At 35.2% G+C, this 19,906-nt stretch overlaps 1 protein-coding gene across 1 annotated transcript in view; it reads left to right on the top strand.

The window, feature by feature from the left end:
* Window positions 1–19,448, top strand: part of Trhn (tryptophan hydroxylase) — a 31,760-nt gene extending 12,312 nt beyond the window's left edge. The window contains 6 exon segments of the mRNA XM_023159469.2: window positions 2,576–2,741; window positions 3,345–3,395; window positions 11,833–12,114; window positions 12,553–12,679; window positions 15,326–15,555; window positions 19,098–19,448. Coding sequence (XP_023015237.2) covers window positions 2,576–2,741; window positions 3,345–3,395; window positions 11,833–12,114; window positions 12,553–12,679; window positions 15,326–15,555; window positions 19,098–19,362 — 1,121 coding nt within the window. The 3' untranslated portion in view covers window positions 19,363–19,448.
* The last annotated feature ends 458 nt before the right edge of the window (window positions 19,449–19,906 follow it).

The following is a 19,906-nucleotide window of genomic DNA, read 5'->3' as shown; positions in this document are numbered from 1 at the left end:
TGTAAACATCTCGTATTTGATAAACATTGGATTACACTGTTCATAAAACAGGTGTTGCCACTATTTTTCAACCCATTAAGCCCAAGGGTTTTGACTGAGGAATGTATCAGTGATTCAATTGTGTAGTAGCTGTTGGTGATACGTTTTCATTCCAGTAATCACGGATGCAATGATTCTTCCCATGATTGGACCAACGGAGTGAGGAATTTGAAGTTAAATTTCTTGAAACTGAATCAGATATACTCATGGTGGTTTTTTCGAATTTGTGAAAGAAAGATAATTCCAGAATTTGTTTATTTTCCTCTGCATCTTCTGAGACAATTGGGCAATGATCAATCTGCTTACTCCATTCTGCGTTGTTCATAGAAAATTTTGATTTGATTTGTGATATTCATTTTTTAGTATGTCCTTGAGCTCTCTCAGTGATTCGGTTTCTGTCTCCTCAATCGTCGCAAAAGGCCGTCCTTTCATGGATCTCTTCAATTTTGAGAACGAGAAAAAGTCGCAAGGGGCAAATCTGGTGAATACGGTGGCTGAGGCATGATGACGATGTTGTTTATGGCCAACAAATTACGAACAAGCAATGACGAGTGAACAGGTACATTATCGGGATGGAAAAGCCATGAATTGTTTTTCCACAATTTCAGACGTTTTTTTCGTATTGCTTCTCGCAAGCTGTGCATAACTTCAACTTGCTGACCGTACGACCATGTGGCAAGAAATCATGATGCACTACTCCATGATAATCGAAGAAAACAGTGAGCAAATCATTGATATTTGATCGAGTTTGGCGTGCTTTTTTGGTCTTGGCTCTCCTGGGCTCTTCCATTGGGACGATTGGACTTTGGTTTCAATGTCTAACCATATACCCATGATTCGTCGCTAGTTATGATCCTTTTAAGCAAATATGGATCACCATTGACATCATTCAACAATTCCTGAGCGACGCTCGAGTGATTTACGAAAAACTTTTGACCAAAAAGCACAGCTAAACCACTAAGCATAGGTGTCAACCCTCCATTTTCACAAAATGAATTAGGTTCTGGAAAGAGCTTTGGAACTTTTATTCATAGTTGTATTTTTTTTTTGGAAATATGGCTAGTTGTTCAGAGGGAATAGAGCTGTGAAATGAAAATTCAAAAAGCTATTGTCATACACTTGATGAACATTAATGTTTCATCCTCCTAGTCTTACTATTGAACATTTGAGGGACCTTCTGGGGGTTACTGATCTCAGTGGACACTTTATCGAAGACTACATACAACTAACAAAAATCCGCATGGAACAGAATTGCTTACAGTTCAACAACTGTTTCTACAGACAGCATGAAGTCAGGGCAATGGCAAACCCACTGTCCCTCTTCATAGCTGATCTGTTCATGAGCAGATTTGAATTGAAAGCAAAAAAGGAGTTAGCTTACTTTCTACCGACTTGTATCCGATATGCAGATTATGTATTCGCGATTGTTTAAAAGTGGTTGATAATGTTTCATGGTGAATTTCATCAGTTCGGACTTCCATTGTCTAATATGATTCTACTATAATTCGAAATATATGAAAGAACAAATAAAATTTGAATTAATAGCTGAATTATCAATTGTTTCAAGCAATAAATCTTGAAATGAATATACAATAAAACGAATAAAAGTATCAGGGTCCAAAAATGAAAATAATTATAGTGCGAAAAAGAATAAAAAAGAAAAAATTAAAAAAGCACAAAATTAAAAAATAAATTAAAACATATTTCAAAGATTTCAAAAGATTTCGACGTTTCGATTGTTGGTATCCACAATCGTCTTAGGATGATGACTGGACCATTCCTCCCAGAGATGACTATTTATAGATCATTCGAGCGCTTTCACATATCCCCTCTTCTCTCTCTCCGCTTCACCGCTTTAGCGGGAGTGGATCTTTTAGCGGGAGTTGACCAATCTAAGCCTGGTTACAGGTTTCCATATGTTGCGTATCTCTACGCTAGCTTGGCAGAATGCGTCATTGGACAACATGTATGCAGCTTCTTCGAACTTCCTCTTGAACCCGTGTTCCTCCCTGTAAATGATCTCAGCTTGGAATCACTTGATGTTATGTTGATGTATCCAAACATACTCTGCTTTTCCGATTTACTGTTATATGTTTTTCTTGTGCTCGCAAAGTATGACACGAAGAAATCTGAGGTAGAGGACTGTTTAAATTTTTAACAACAGATCCCGGAATATTGATTTGACATATACGGAATTGAAAACAACGAGGAGTTACCATTCTTGCAAGTTTCAGTCATTTAAAGTAACTAGGGTCCAGAATTTGATGTCTACAGGAATAATATTAATATTTTTGGATATATTCATGCAACACCACTGCCACAACACAAACTGGCAGGACTGAACTTTTTTATCTATAGACTTGAGACAAATGTTATCCGGGATATAGCTGCTTCATGTTTTGTGTGTAATGCAAAAGTAGAAAGTCAAGACTAGGGAGCCAAGTGAGTCTTTTGAAAGAAATTGATTTTCTAATTGCTTTTCATAATTTTGGTCAAGAGTACGAGACAAATGAACAATTTACTCTTTTCTTTCAAGATTTCGATGAGATGCCCTGGTTCCCCAAGAAAATATCGGACATAGACTTAGCTCAGAACATTTTAATGTACGGAAGTGAACTTGACGCCGACCATCCAGGATTTAAGGACCCCGTTTACCGCAAAAGAAGGGAGCAGTTCTATAAAATAGCTATGAATTACAAACAGTGAGTGTTCTGATGTTCTATTAATTGTTGAATACAATTTTTTTTGAATATTATCTCATACCTGAACTCAAGATGAACTCTATAATTCTTGACATTTCTCAATATGTAGTTGGGTGCAGTTGGTACTTGTAGTGGAAGCTGCAGAGAATTATAGAAAGTGATTTTCCATTCTACAGTCATTGTTGAAACTTGGCTTTGCAATGCAACCGCCATTCTTAATCTTTGACATACGTGTTATGACTTTTTCATCAATTCCATAGATTGCATCTTCTTGGGAGCTATAAGCACTTCTTATTATACTGATTATAGAGGGCTTTATTAAAACAATCACTGCCATAACATCTAAATATAAACTAGTGACTATACAGTGCTACCCAAAAGTTGAAAACAGATAAATTCTATAAAATCATTAACAAACATATTTCAGGAGCACAGAATTCTTTTTTCTCAACTCGGAATGTGATTATATTGCCGATTAACCTGAAATCTTCATTAGTGTGTCTTCATCATCATCTGATATTGCACTAGGCATTGAGCTGTGTTGATTTTGTAAAACGTTTTTCATTCATTATTATCGTTTCACTAATCAACTAAATTTTTCAGCGGTCAACCAATTCCCAAAGTGAAATATACTCCAGAAGAAATAAAAACTTGGTGAGTATCCTCTCAGTCTCTTTCGTAGTTTGTGACGTAGTCAAAAATACTTATAATTAGTCATTATTTCATTAATTTATCATTGAGGATTATATGCCAAGTGCACCAAGTTTATTCGTTTGGAAGGTGTGCAAATTTATTTCCTAAATAAGTGTATAGTAATTTTATGAAATCCCAAGATCGTAGGTCGAAGTCTTAGATCCAATTGAAACAACCAAGCCTCAATAAGATACTTGATATTGAAATTGTAGAAACCTTCCTCATGCCAAAATATTCAAATGGAAATGATAATCTGGGTTTATTTTATTCAAAATTTCGTCTGGTGAGGAAATAATTTTCAGCAATCTTGTTTTTGCTTTATCCATCAATTCATGTTCTCCTACCATTTGTTTTGATTTTTTGATCTTGTCACAACTCATCCTATTAATAACTTCTTTTCACTTTCTATTGCTTCAGTTTTTTCTTTGTTTGTTGTTCTACTCTTTTTTCTACTTATTGCCCTTACTGTTTATTTATTGCTTTCTTGTAGGTATATAATTGATCTTTCAATGACTCAAAATATCTGTCATTGCTTTTATTAAAGACAGAACACAAGCACTACAATAAAATCCTCCAGGGAGTTTATCCCACACACACGAGGTTCTCCAAATGGAGGAGTTCTCAGACAGTGAAGTTCGAGGTGTACTGAGTTGAACCTCAAAACGATGAGCAGCCACAGTCCGTTGCGTATTTCTGATATGTACCGCTCTTGGGGGAATCAAATATGCCACATCACTTGAACACCTCCCGTGAAAGTATCTATGAAAGAGAGACAAATCTCCAACCTCTCTTCGATGTTCCAGATTATCAAAGTTGCAAGTAATGATGGAGTCTCCAATAAGGCGGATGGCTCTCTTCTGGATGGAATCCAGCAGAGAGCTGGAATTGTATCGCTTTGTATTACCTTGAACTGTCATTTGATAATTGTAATATTTTGTGTCACGGTTATTCTAACACCACAATCAATGTTTTTCCGATTGAAATAAATACAGTTGTTACAGCTAAATACTCTAACTTATTCAGTAATTATTGAATAAAATACATTGGTTTTGACATCACTAGCATGTTGTTTCGATCGCTACAATTCAAACATTTAGTCTCTGGTTCGATTTTTCGAAAAATTATACATAAAATCGACTATCACAACTGCTCGTACACTTTAACAAGTGTTGGGCCACCCAAAAGATAGGATGACCGAAAAAAAAAGTCTCGAATTCACGAAATGATGTGCGAATTGCGACAAAAAGTATGTTGGTCATGCTGAGCAAAGAACTGTAACGCGTTTCAAGGAACATGTTTCACATTCTCGGTTTCATAGACCAAAAAAGTCTAATGCCACTTAACATGCCTTTAAAACACGACCACATACTAAATGAGAGACCAGTACATGACAACATGCTTTGAGATGCCTATTCTAAAGAGCGCACTGTTTTCTCTTTTACGTAATAATCACAGTAATAATCACCGGTGAAGATTAGATATTATAATAGGTAGTCATTAACATATAAATTAGGAATTAGAATATAAAAGCAAAATAACAACATAATAAGGAAATAACTAATACCAGGAGCGCATTTGAAGACACTCATTCGATGATGGCAAGGTGTATAAAAAATTCTAAAATAGCTGTAAGATTTAGGTTCAGCTCATCTCTTGATGATGCCAACTTGGTTAGCAAAACGTGTTTCAGAATTTCAAATATAGTTTTGGAAAAATGTTTTCAATATAATGTAACTTATAGAGACTCTTTTAATGACATTCCGGCCCTCTAAACAAATTCACTTTATTGGTGAAGGTGCCAGTTTTTTATTGCAAACGACTGCAAATTTCATAACGGTTTTTTTGGAGAGTAATCAAGAAAACAGCTATCTGCTCATCAAAGAGCAGAGGTGTGATTGCTCATTCCGAATTTTATATAATTTCGAATCTTATGAATTGAACGGTAAAATTTCATTAATTAGTTATAATACTTACTAAGAATTTCATGTTATGGTAACATTGTCGAAGAAATATTCAACATAAAACTTTCAACCACATATCGGAAGTAGATGAAATGTTGATTACGATACGCTTTTAATAGTCAGGTCGGAAAATGCTTTATTATAGTTTCACCTACTCCCAAATCGTAACTGATTCCTCATTTTTTAAGGAATTGCACAAGCAGAACTTTAAATGAGAGGCGCTGAAAGCGGTGCCTGAATTTTACCTAGGAATTACTGTGAATTATATTCTTTCGAAAAGCTTTCGAGTAGTTGTCAAGCCCTTATAAGAGAAAAGGTGATTGGTTTGAAAATATCAAGCACAACAGTTCGACATAGAAATGGCTACTCATCAATTGATTAACGATTTAATTGAGTTTCGAGTCTTTGGTAAACTTTCCGTTAATTGGTTGATTGGAAGTGTCGATACAGTGTTCGAAACCACACGAAACTACACATTATCGTCGTTTCTTCTGGAGGAAATCTTGAAGGCAATAAAAAAGGTTGTGTTGATAGTATCTCCCGCGTACGTCGCACAATGGACTTTTCTTGTATCTTTCAACAATCAGATTGAATTATCGAGCCATCAAATTGTCGTAATGGGAATCATTGGGAAATACATAGTCTTGAGATGCGTTCTATCAGTGAGTCAAAATGAAAAATAAGTGAATATAATATATAAAAATGGATGTTTGTTGGTTGGTTGGTTGGTAAGTGATAAACTTCTACATCGCTCAACCGTTCGTGATGAAACTTGACATGTATAAGTAATTTTTCATAGAGAAGATTTTTAGGCTATCAATTTTTCTATAACTCGCCACTAGATGGCGCTGTGGAACACTTTTTTGAAAGCACTGTTCTATAACGCTGCGCACGCCTAAGTTCGTTGATTCTGATTCTGTCAAAGCATTGGAACAGCAGCGATACAGCAACATAATACTAGTTGCTTATATATCTATTGCAAGAGGCCCTACTTATTTGCCTTTTCTTGAGTTAATCCATTCAGATTTGATGATATTGGGAGGGTTTTTCATGAATATTACTGGAAACTGGAGTTGTATCCCAACACCAAGAGGAAGATTAATCTTCCTATGGAAAATGATCGCTTGGTGATTGAAACACGTGTCGAGGTGTTAAAAATGGCGGTTTGTTGTTGGGATAGAACTCCAGTAATATTCATAGACAGGACTGAATCCTCCGGGGGAAGGAAATATTAGGAGCAGATAGTTGTTGGTTCACAGATGGATCGAAAACACCTTCCGGTTCTGGTGCAGGTATTTTCAGTCGCAAACCCAGGACAAATATATTAACCTGCCTAGGAACCTATGCGACTGTATTTCAAGCGGAAATTTACGCTACTGAATTGTGTGCGGAGAGATTGGAAGAATCCAACCTCATACACAAGTCAATATAAATATTCTCGGACAGGCAAGCGGCGTTGGAAGCTCTTGGCTTTTACCGAGCAACGTCTAAATTGGTAGTAAATTGCCAAAAACGACTATCCTCGATAGGAAGACTTAAGAGAATTTCTCTGGTCTGAATTCCTGGCCATACTGGCCTGAAAGGCAATTAGGCTGCTGACTCTCTTGCAAAGGAGGGTGCTGCAAGCAGCTTCATCGGACCTGAACCTGTCATTGGCATCGCTTTAGACTTTTCCAAACAAAGATTGAATACCTGGATGGCAAGAAGCTTTATGGACTTCTGGCAAAATCTTTCAGGATTGACTCACTCCAAGGGTTACAGTAGGGATGAACTACGATGTCTAACAAGCCTTCTTACAGGTCACTGTCATTTGAATCATCATATGCAGAGACTCGGACTGTCAGAAGACAGTGTGTGTCGCCTCTATTTGGAAAATGATGAAACAGCAGAGCACATATTTTGTTCCTGCCCCGCTGGGGAACGAATCAGGTTTTTAGAGTTCGGCAGAGCCGTACTCTTACCATCTGACCTGAAAGACCACTCACCATATAAACTAATCGGCTTCGTTAAGAAGCTGGGTTTATTTGGTCGAGTGTGAATAGGTGTGAGCCACAATAAACCCTTGCGGGTTGCGTGAAGGGTCGAATAAACCCACTAACTTCGTACCTAACCAAACCTTACCCAATATTCATTACTACACCAAAGTTTCCAAACAGTGCATCATGAAGGTTTTTTTTATATCTATTAGGACTGACATATGTTTATGCAATGCACTTTTGAACTCCATCACTAACTGAATACGGTCTTGAATTTGAATGTTTACGACTCGAATAATCTAACAGACTGATAACAGATTTTTACACATCTACTGAGTGAGGGGCTTCTCACCTGAACACGACCGGCAGCTGTATTATGTATGATGGAATTATTGTCCACCTATTCGATTTCGAAAGAATATAGTATACGAATATGGTCATTTATTCGAACGAATTCATGAAAATACTTCAAAGTTATGGCAATGAACCTTTATATTTTCAGAAAAATATAGGTTGTTTCAGCCGTTTTCATCGAGTGGACTTCAAACTGTAATATGTCAGTGAAAACTTATTCAATTGAATCGTCAGCATGAAAATTGTGTGCTCGAACTTTGATGAAGTCGACGAAGACCGTTTTTGCCTGATCCTGATTGGCGAAGGTTCCACCGGTGAGATAGTTACTGTAATGCTTCAGAAGATGGTAGTCAGTTGGCGAGAGATCTGGGAAGTATGATAGATGGGCAGAACTTTGATGCTCAATTCACTTAATTTTCGAATGGTAATTTGTGAAACGTGCGGACGGGAGTTGTCATGAAGCAGCATCGGACCTCTTCTGTCAACCAGAGCCGGCTGCTGCTGACTCTATTTCCGATACATTTCGTCGATTTCCTCACAATAGGAATCTGCTATGATGTTTGGCACGGTTGTACAGTGCTGTTCTTTAATGCCCCCCTTTTTATTTTTTGAACGGGCCAACTCGGAAAATTGAAATTTGGGATAATGAAATCAATGCATGAATACTTTATTTTGAAGTGAAATTGACAGATGAAACCTTCAAGATGGCGACTGAACTCCATTTGGAAAAAGAAATTGAATGGAACACATTTGTGACACATTTTTTTGAAGCTGCTGACAAATGCATCACAACCCTAGGATATAATGTCAATATCTTCAACTACTACAAAATGGCGGAACTTTTAATAATTGCCTGAATACATTGACATTTACCTACATAATAAGAGGTAATAAGTTTGAGATCAGTTCAGAAGATGCTCAAAATGGTTGCCTTGAATTTATTGACATATGAACAGCCTATCCGATATTTCACGCCGAACATTTTCGAACACAGTAACGTCAATATCTCTACAAATATTTATTATTCTTTGCCGTATATCCAATATTGAAGCAGGTTCAGTTTCATACATTTTTTGCTTCAAATTGCCCATAAAAAAGTCCAAGGATATCAAATCTTTTTGAAATAAACAATTGAAAAAAGAATGAACCATTTTTTTCTAAAATTCATGATTTTTTTCAATTGACATGATGCAAAAGAAAATTTCTAATTGCGTATAAACAATGTATTTGTTTATAATAAATTTATTAACAATAGCTGTAAAAAATTAAAAAAAAAATTATTAATTAGTTTTTAGCCATGAGACATTGAAACAATAAAAATTTTTTAAAAAAATTGTACTGTATTTTTTATAAAATTATAATTTTCAATTGTTAATAAAAAAATAGAAAATAACAATTTTTTTATTTTGGCAACGGTAATCTATTTTTTTGCCTATTAAGGATAACTTCAGCAAAGGAAAAAAATGCCAGGGTTTTAGTTTAGTAATTATAGGGATTTTTATATTAACTTTCAATTCAGAAAAAGTTATTGATTAACAAATTTATAGTTAACGTTAAAATTGGGATAAAAAATTTTTGACTGCGGATTATTGTTTATTGATGTATCCCAACATTACATGAATTTTTTCATTCCTTAATATTTACATTTAATATGTTTAAATATTTTTTTTGTTTTTATGTCAGAGTGACGAAAGGCGCGCGGAAGCCGGACTATTCGCTTTCGGCTCTATTTTCAGGGCTCTGTAAAAATTATAAATAATCGAGATACAGTTTCGGGAGTCGGGATTTTTTTTAGGCAAATTCATTGATATTTTCAAATCTTTTTTTCAAATTTCCAAAATTTTTTGTCACTTAATTCTTTATAACTTTTGTAATTTTTATCGGAGTGTTTTCGGACCTTCCCTTAAACTTTCTAGGCAAAAATACAAATCGAATGACACCTTGGTCGGAATTTTTGGACAGGGCTGAAAAATGTCACCAAAAAGAGCTAAATCGAGTACATGTGAACCAGAGTACTTATTGGAATACAATATCCATATCCAATTCATTAGGATTCTCTTCTACGATTTCAGAGATGAGAGGGTCAACAGTAGTTTCCAGCATATTCAAATACAATAAATAGAGGTCCTACAATATGGTTTCCCAATATTCCTGCCCAAATGTAATTTTTTTCTGGATATTGGGTATGTGTTTCCCGGAAAACGTAAGGGTTGGTGTCACTCCGCAATAACGACAATTTTGTCTATGAACATTGCCGTTTAAAAAAAATGTACATTTGTCACTAAAACAAATATTGTGGAGATAGGTAGGATGCTTTGCAATGATTTCAGTCATGATTTCGCAGAATTCTGTTCTTCGATCAAAGTCATCTTCAGTTGATTGGGGTACCATTTTAATTTTGTATGGATGATACCTATTCCTCTTCAAAAATCCACACACAGTAGAAGGAGACACCTCACAAACATTCGCGATGGAATAAGTAGACTGTTCAGGATTTACTACCAGCTCACCAATTATTTGCACTTGCTATTCTTCCGGAATGGACTGTTGACCTGGAGGCTTTTTGTTATGTACACGGTAGTGTACTACCGATAGGTAGTTGTGAATTTGGATACAAGTTCCCTCAAATATTTTCTACAGATAGGATGATTCGGAAAACGTTCATTGAAACTCCTTTCGGTCTCGTGAAAGTTACGCGTCGCACCGTAAATAAAAATCGCTTCAATTTTTTCTTCCAATGGACGAGAATTTACCATTTTAGAGATTGTTGACGTGGTACCTTTCTACTAGTAAAACCGAAAACTAAATGAGAATATTCTAACTGAACAATGATATTCATTGACATTTTTTGTCGTTTTTATAAACAAAAAATAACTTAACAAACCTTATCGGGTGGTTGGAATTGCCATATGGCAGATAAGAGGATTATTTCTAGAAATATCGATATTAATGTGTTTGTCTTCAGTAAATTATTAAATGTTCCGCCATTTTGTAGTAGGTGAAGATATTGACTTCATATTCTAGGGTTGTGAAGTATTTGTCAGTAGCTTCAAAACTATGTGTCACAAGACCCCCCTTTCCATTAAATTCTATAAAATCCCAAATTTCAATTTTTTGAGTTGACCCGTTCAAAGAATGAAAGGGGGGGGATATTAAAGAAATGCACTGTATAAAGTTCAAGTGAATGACACTAGCTGCTGACCAGTATCCATGATATTTTTTTGCTGGGTTTTCGCCTTTTGAAAGTGCATGGGTGACTCATCAGTGATTGCGCAATAGCAAAGAAGACAGACCTCGAAACGTGACAATATCTGTCAACCGTTCAAATCGTGGGGCTTCCACGTTTCGACCTTTTTGACTTTTCCAATACGTTTATACTATTAAAAACCGCAGGGGAGCTGACGCCCAGTTCTTCTGTCATCTTAAGCACCGGTTTTGATGGGTCAGTCTCCACTAGGGTGCTCAAACTATTGGTTGAAAAATAAAGGGTATATTTCCCAAAATATTTGGAAAAACATTTCGAGAAAACAATAAAGTGTATATAAATTTGAAAAAATATAAAACTGAGAAAATAGTTTAATCAAATTGAATATTCGAATTATCGGCAATAAATTATATTGATTCTTCTAACTGCTATATACTAACGACGAAACAATGTCCTAGTCTATACAAAAAGGCTCGTTGAACGAGCATTTGAAAGGATTTTTTGACGATTCCTTCCATTTAGCTTCTCAATATTTTCACTTTTTGAATAACCTCACAGGAAATAGTGGAACACAATCAAATCAGGTGATCCTGGTGGCGGTCTTCGTCTGTCAATTCACCAATTAGAAAATATTTGATGGGGGTATTCTCGAATCGGAGGTGCATTATTTAGGTAAGCACCATGATAACTTCATTTGCACAACACACGTTATCTATTTCTGGAATTTCAACTCCGCTAAGTTATAAATTTCCTATGACTCTGTGAATTATTCAAGAATATTTTTTGGTTAGACGATTTCCAGAACTATTTGTCAAAAGAGGCATTCTCCACTTTATATTTCATACCCAACCCTCATCCACATCTAGCGGTATTCACTAAATGCTACGTGTCCTATGTTCCAGGGGAACTGTTTTTCGCGAATTACAAAAACTGTATCAACAGCACGCCTGCAAGGAATATCTGGAAAACTGGCCACAGTTGGTGAAATATTGTGGGTACCGCGAAGACAACATTCCTCAACTTCAAGACTTGAATGTTTTCCTGAAGAGAAAAACCGGCTTCCAACTCAGACCAGTAGGGGGATACTTGAGCGCGAGGGATTTTCTTGCCGGTTTGGCTTTCAGAGTTTTCCATTGCACCCAATATATAAGGCACTCGACTGATCCTTTCTATACTCCTGAACCGTAAGTAATGTAAACGAATCGTAGTGAAAAGAACGTGAATCACACGTGAATCACATTGGGATAAATTTGTCGCTTTTCTGCAAGTATTCAGAGTGTCTTTTAAATAGTTTTATGTATGGAAAAACTCACCTCAGTCGGAGTATCCAAAACAATAATAAGTGTATCATTTCACTCAAAATCATACAAAATTTAAAATGATACCATTTACAGAAACAGTTGTCAGAGTTCCAAAAGATGTATCATATTTCTATTATAATTCAGTTTGTCAATGTAGAATGTGTTAGAACTTATTTGAAAGTAAATCTATCAATAAATTGTTATGGAATTTGATCTGAAAATATTAGATGAATCAACAAACCTGCATAATGGAGTGAATTTGGCAAGATAAACGTAAGTTTAATATTTATTTCTATTGACTAATACTGTACGTATTTCTAGCGACTGTTGTCATGAATTACTGGGACATATGCCTCTACTGGCGAATCCAACGTTTGCCCAGTTTTCTCAAGAACTAGGACTAGCGTCTTTGGGAGCATGCCAAGAGGATATTGATAAGTTAGCAACGGTAAGATACAGGAAAATTAATGTTTTATATGTTCGAAAAATAAATCATCATTGTAAGCCATGCAAAACCAAGAAACATACTTTGATTCGAATATTATATACGAATGATATTTTATATATTCAAAATATCTTCAAAAGATTTTCGAAACATCTATGAAACTCATTGAAAGTGATCACTTTTCTGGAAGAATGGGTACGTGAACAGACAAATTTGTCGAATTTGATACGATACATACAAGAGATACAAGAGCGTCCAATGCATTCCGAAAAAGTTTCTTATTGATGTGGATTTTGGGCTGAAGGCGTCATCGGTCCATATTTCTTTGAGAACAACGTTGGCCAGGCCATCACTGTCAACGGTGAGCACTATAGAGGAAGTGTACTCACAAGTTATTCCAATATTTCGATAAAATTTATTATCGTCTTCAAGAAAAAGATTCAAAATGTGTATGATGATAGTACAATATAAAACTTATTATGAAAGGGCTCAACTAACTGTTCGTGAGGATGGCCGTGTCGAAAAAATGTTGCATTTAAACAATTGAAACATGTCAATACAATAAAACAAGTCACTACATTGAAAGAGGTTGACTCCTTAGTCCTTACTGAATATAAAGAAGATTATTGAATTAAAAATTATTAAAATTATTTGTTTTAAAAATATGGATTACTGGTAAAAGCCATGCCACAGCATGGCCAGCCAGCCATGCCACTAGCTGTGGCCATGTATTTGAAGAACAAAGAGAGAGACAACAAACAATTGACAATGACAGCTGTCATGTGATTCAGTTTGAAAAGGTGTGTTTGTTTGTCTATGATAAAACTATGGAAAAAAGGAGAACTGTTATGGTGCGAGTGTGATCAGAGACATCTGCTGTTATATAAGCAAATCAATGATAAAACTAAATATCAAATATGTCCAATTTCATGTTAATCAATTGACAACACCCTTATTAGTTTTGAGGAAAACAAGTGAAGGAAAGTTGTTCAATGAAAGTAAAACCCTGCCTTAGGGAGGTTTGAAATTTGTTCAGAAAATATTTAAAATGTTAGGTATGAATTATATTAATGAAAATCCAGAATTATTTCTGGTTTGAAAATCATGTGAATTTTCATCAATGTCTAGTAGGAAGACATAGATTTCACTGAGATAATCAATGGCTGATCTTTTATTAAGGAAATTATTTGATTCTAATATAAATGACATTACAAAAACAATATTTTAGATTAATTTCTTCCAATTGATAAGATTTTAGTTGAGTTATAGTCCATTTTATGACCTTCTTTGGAGACATGATTACTAAGAGCACATCTCTCAGGATGTAACCTACTATCACGTTTATGTGAACTCATTCTATCTTTTAGTAGTCTTGACGTTTGACCAATAAATTCACTACCACAATTTAAACATGGAATTGAATAGATTAATTGAGATTGGAAGTTGAAAGGAGTTCTATCCTTAAGTTTTGAAAATGATTTATTAATGGTAGATATGGTTCTGAAAGCTATTTTTACATTTAAATTTTTGAAAATTCTACATAACTTAGGTGTCATATCACTGATGTATGGTAAAGAAGAGTAGAGTATAGGAAATAGGAACTGGAGGTGGATCAGCCCCAATTGTGACGTTGTCAGACTGTAAAGGAGTTCTATCCAACTGGTTGTTATTGTAGATTTGAACGTCAATGGTTGACATACTAAATAAGATCTTCTTAAGTAGAAGATCTGGGTAAGAGGTATTTGTAAATAATTGAAAAAGTATATTTAAATTTTTTATGTGAAAAAAAGAATCGGAAATATGCAGATTGCGGTTCTTCATTTGTTTGTTAATTTTCGTTGACTGCTTGTGATATTACCAATGGTTCAAGAACCTACCAGAACGGATAGGCTTACGATATCAATCTATGAGTAGAGTATTGCCTGGTGTTCTGATAACCTTAGTGTCAAGGATAGGAACCCATTGTTCGTTGTTTTCAATTTCGAACTGACCTGTATGTAAGGGTCATAACTATTGAAGATATCTACAATTTCAGGTATTCCATTGTTTATAAATTTTACCATTAAATGAAAAATATGTATTGTTAAAAAGAAAAGTTATAAGTTGGAATAATTCGTCTTTATGAATGTCACAAAACTGACAGATACGTCCCCATTTTCTATCAATAGATCTGAGACAAGCATCTAAATAGACACTGCTGAAAAGAGATACCACATCTAAGCTAGCAATCATTTAATTATTTGGTAATTTCATTTTATTGAATGTAACGAAAACATCAAAAGAATCTTTAATAAAATATTGGTTGTCAAATTCATAAGCTTTCCAATTACATTGGAAATGTAATTGGAATTGAAAATTTTTCAATAGCTAACTTGTATATGTTTTCAGTATACCGAGCAAAAAAAACAAAAACTCTCCATGTGATTATATGAGATTTCAAATAAATGTGAAATAGTATTTTGATCTAGGGCGTGAAAGTTTTCTCACTTCATCATCACTTCACCATCAATTGAGTGTGATTTTATGGATTGTTTTCGAATGACATTTTTATTGAATCATATAAAACAACTTTATCCTTGTTGGAACAGAATACTAGTAAATCAAAAATTTCTACCCAAATTTGATCTCATGATGATGTTATTATTCCAGCTTTATTTTTTCACCGTGGAATTTGGTCTAGCTAAAGAAGAAGGGCAGCTTAAAGTGTACGGTGCTGGCTTACTCAGCTCTGTTGCAGAATTGAAACATGCAATAAGTTCCCCAGAAACCGTGAAACGGTTCGATCCTGAGCTCACTTGTCAACAGGAATGTATAATAACAGACTTTCAGCTGGGATACTGGTACACAGATTCATTCGAAGAGGCGAAAGAAAAAATGAGGTAAGCCGTATAAGTGTGGCCGTGAAACAAACAAAAATTTATTACCCTTCTCATTTTTTTTGTGGGTAGGTTTAGTATCTAGATTTTTCATTTATCTTAACAAAGTGTACAGGAAACCAAGACACACAGACCGATACCTGAACAAAAACTCTAACCACCAGCCACAACAGAAGATGAGTATTTGAGTTGAGAGAGCACGATGTATCTGTGAACCTGAGAATCTTCCTGAGGAACTCAATCATCTAAAAAATGCCTTCAAAGTGAATGGACACAGCGGAAAAAAATTCGAGCGGGCCATACTACCCAGTAGCTAAGCTGGTCAAGCGAAAAGTTTTCTTTCTTTCCCTATGTTGAAAAGGTTACAAACTCGATTGGGAGAATCTTAGAGAAAAACGACCTTAAACTAATATTCAGACTAACGAAAACCATCAGGCATAGTCTAAGGTCAGATGAGGATCCCAGAAAACATTTAGCAATACCCGGGATGTAATACTAGATAAAACCCATAATTATCATCCAACCACAGAGATAATTTCAATAGAAAAGAAGAGGCAACGAACATTAATCAAATCTGGCTACCTGTTTTTAATGGTAATCCACTTAAGAAAAGCCAAGCCACGTCCACCAATAATGATATGAAAGCAGAGTCGAAAAACCAGGAAAATAGTTTTTACAAAGTAAATAGACTTTGCACGAAAAATAGTGGCAATAATGCCACTAACTTTTTTTAATTAAAAAAAAAAGATAATGATGTCAGCAGACAAAGGTCGAACTGTTATTGCGACAGACAAAAAAAGAATACGTCGGTGATACTCTAGATTTTTTTCTTTTAGGAACCGAGAAATGAGAAATGATCCTTTAACTAAAAGAAAACCCCAAAGTCAATAGAGATGGTTATCAATGGAAGTGATAAACATAGGGCGGCGATCATCAACCTATAGCCAATCAAACTCAAATTCCTCACTGAATTATATAAAGTCAAATTCCCAACTAAACTATATCCTGCTTCAGATCCGGAAACACTATCCGTAGCAACTTCACAAAAACCAGGCCACCAAACGCGGACTGAGATTTCAATAATTGCATTATTCGGATACCTTGTGAGTGCGGCAAATCCTATATAAATCCTATATTGGTGAAATTAAGAGGCCATTGAAAATTCGCATTGCTGAGCACAAGAGTGGCAGAGCATGTTTGGAACCATCAACATAACATCGAGTGGTCCCAAGCTGAGATCATACCCAGGGGGGAACACTGGTTTAGGAGGAAATTCAAAGAAGCCACATACATGTTGTCCAACAATGTTTTTAGCCAAGCTAGCGTAGAGATACACAACATATGGAAACCCATAATCAAGCGAAAAATGACCAACTCCCGCCAAACGGTCATCTCCCGCTAAACCGGTGAAGCGGAAAGAGGAGATGAGTGAAAGTACTCAAATGACCTATGAATAGTCATCTTTCGGAGGAATTAGTCCAGTCATCACCCGAAGATGATTGTGGACACTAACAACAGAAACGTCGTGAACTAACTTGGCTTGGAATCTCTTAATTTTTAATTTTTGTTTAATTGTTCCATTTTTACTTGTATTTTATTTCACAGTAATTTCATTTCGGGTTTTTTTACTTAATATGGTTGTTATTTTCAGCTATCATTTTAATTTTTCATTTGTATTGTTTCTTTTAAGGATTTCAAATCATTATATATAATATTAGACAATGAAATTCATCATGAAACATTGTCAATCACCTTCAAACTATGATAAGCAACTTTGGCAAACCCACCAATTACATCGCTTGTTTTTTTAATAAGAAAGACTTGGATATGGCTTACAGCAAATGCTGTTGCTTCAAGCAAATTTATTAAAAACCACAAAGATAAAAATTCAGTGTCGGATAGTAAATAAGTTGACTCTTTGGCTCTTGCCCAAAACTTTATATACTGGCCAAAAGGGAAGAACTTTCTTCCAGAGGAAAGAAGACCATAGTTGTAGTTTGTTGAATGCGGAGACCAATTCTACATTTGCAAACCATCTTTTGGCAGAGAAGCTTAAGTTTAACCACGACTATGACGTATTACATTTGAAAGGAAATTGTTTGAAACTCGATCTTTTGGAATGCTTGAAAATTGATAGGCTTAGGAACTCTGAAAATTTACTGAAAAACTAAATATAATTAAATTCTTTCTCCATGTTGAATCTGTTTTGTGATATGGAAATTGGCAATTAGTTTGGAAACCACAGAATTATGTTCGAAAACACGAAACCACAAACACTCAGATAATTTCAACAGAAATAAAAGCTGTGAACCTCAACCGAATATGGAATCACATTCTAAGGAGTTTAAGAATATCGAACAGCAAGAAGTCAAGTAGAAAAGGGTCGACGAATGTTATTGAGAATTTACCTAATTCAGGAACAGGTATTAGCACACCAAATTACCTGACTCAACATAAACACGATTTACGAAGCCGTATATCCAATCATTTCAGATAACTGGATATTACTGCAAACTACCAACATTTTGTTCAATCAAACGTTCGCAATGACCCCAAAAGTTTTTGGAATTTCGTTCAAAGCAAAAAAGGATCTTCCAGAATACCCACCTTTCACAGAGGAAGAAGTAATACTTTCACTTAGGAAATTACCCAATAAAATGACTTCTGGATGTGAGATTATTCCCAGTGTCCTAGTGAGGGACTGTGCTCAGGTTTTTGCTTGTCCATTGTTAAAAATATTCAACACAATCCTTAAGCAAATCTCATTTTCCTGAACGATGGAAACAATAAAAAATCTGCCCCATTCTCAAATCAGGAAACCCAGAGAATATTGAGAACTATAGACCAATATCTATTCCGTGTGACTTCACGAAGACCTTTGAGATATCTGTGTATGACCAACTAATGCCACAAGTCAAATCCCTGATCTCTGCAAACCAGCATGGCTTTCTAGCCAATAAGTCCACTATATGGGATCTTTGTAGTATCAAGCAGTTTTTGATAGAAGTAATGGACAGAAAAGGACAAGTTGACGTTATATACACAGATATTGCAAAGGCCTTCAACATTATTAGTCATTCCATCTTACTAGAGAAAACAGCTCAAATGGGTTCAAATTTCTCACTAACTCAACTTACACGCTCTTATTTGGATCAGAGAATCAATGTTGTTTTTAATAATGGATTTGCATCTGCACCATATGGTGTGCCACAAGGCTCCAATCTGAGACCCCTGCTTTTCCTCATCTTCATAAATGATCTCACCTCTGAGCTTTTGTGTGTCAACTTACTTTTTGCAGACGACTTGAAGATCATTTCATTTATCACTGTTATTGAATGATCATCTATTATTGAATTATGCCATCACTCAAAAACTAGACAACCTAAACATTTTTCAATACTGTCCTTGGTTGTGTTTGGATCATTTCATTATAGTATATTCATATATTATATTAATTTAACATTTCTGGACGTTTTTCCATAATTGCGGAGAATTTAATATGAGAATTTAACCTTCGCTGAAAAATTTCGTTTTGTTTTTCACAGGACATTTGCTGAACAAATAAAACGTCCTTTTGGCCTACGATACAATCCATACACACAGAGCGTAGAGGTCCTGAGCAATGAACAGAAAATTACTGCAGTTGTTTCGGAATTGCGAGGAGATCTTTGTATCGTGAACAGTGCTCTCAAAAAAATCAGTGCCAGAGATGCAAATTTGGATATCAACCGCATTACAACACTGCTCCAAAAAGGACTCGTCACTGGAGAGGATACACATTCCGAAGAAGAAAATATACCCGAACATTGACCATCCACCCTATATGTACATAAAAATATAAACAGGAATTTGTGCACAATGAAGGCATTGTAAAAATAAATATCAAATATCGATGACATTGTCGTTTTATTACCAATTTGAAGTTCCTCCATAACAACAAATTTTATATCGAGACACCTATGAAAGATAAGTCATTTGTGCTGTGCTACGATGTATTGTCTGTGAAATTATGAGCTGTAGATGTGCCCACAGCAATGTGTTCCGTAAGTTTAACTACTTCCCAACCCCTACAAATGAGAATTTTACCAGGGGTTGCTCAAATTATTTTCTTGTTACTTTCATATGAACAGTTCTACAGTTTTTTACAGAAATGGTGACATTAGTGATAAAGGCAACATTGACGGTGTTAGATGAAGTACCAGATATGTGTACATACGTTTTACATTGCTCAAGTGGGGCTTGCTCAGTCAGAAAATCACAAAAAAAGTTAAATCTGTTCCTGATTATCGTTTCATCCAATACTAATTTAAAATTTATTCAATATTTGCAATTATAGCTATTTATATCGTCTTGA

The sequence above is a fragment of the Leptinotarsa decemlineata genome, unplaced genomic scaffold (assembly GCF_025532065.1).
Source record: "Leptinotarsa decemlineata unplaced genomic scaffold, Ldec_3_MD MMD2_tig00001719_RagTag_RagTag, whole genome shotgun sequence".
Taxonomy (NCBI): Eukaryota; Metazoa; Arthropoda; class Insecta; order Coleoptera; family Chrysomelidae; genus Leptinotarsa; species Leptinotarsa decemlineata.
This window is presented reverse-complemented; position numbering and strand designations above follow the sequence as displayed.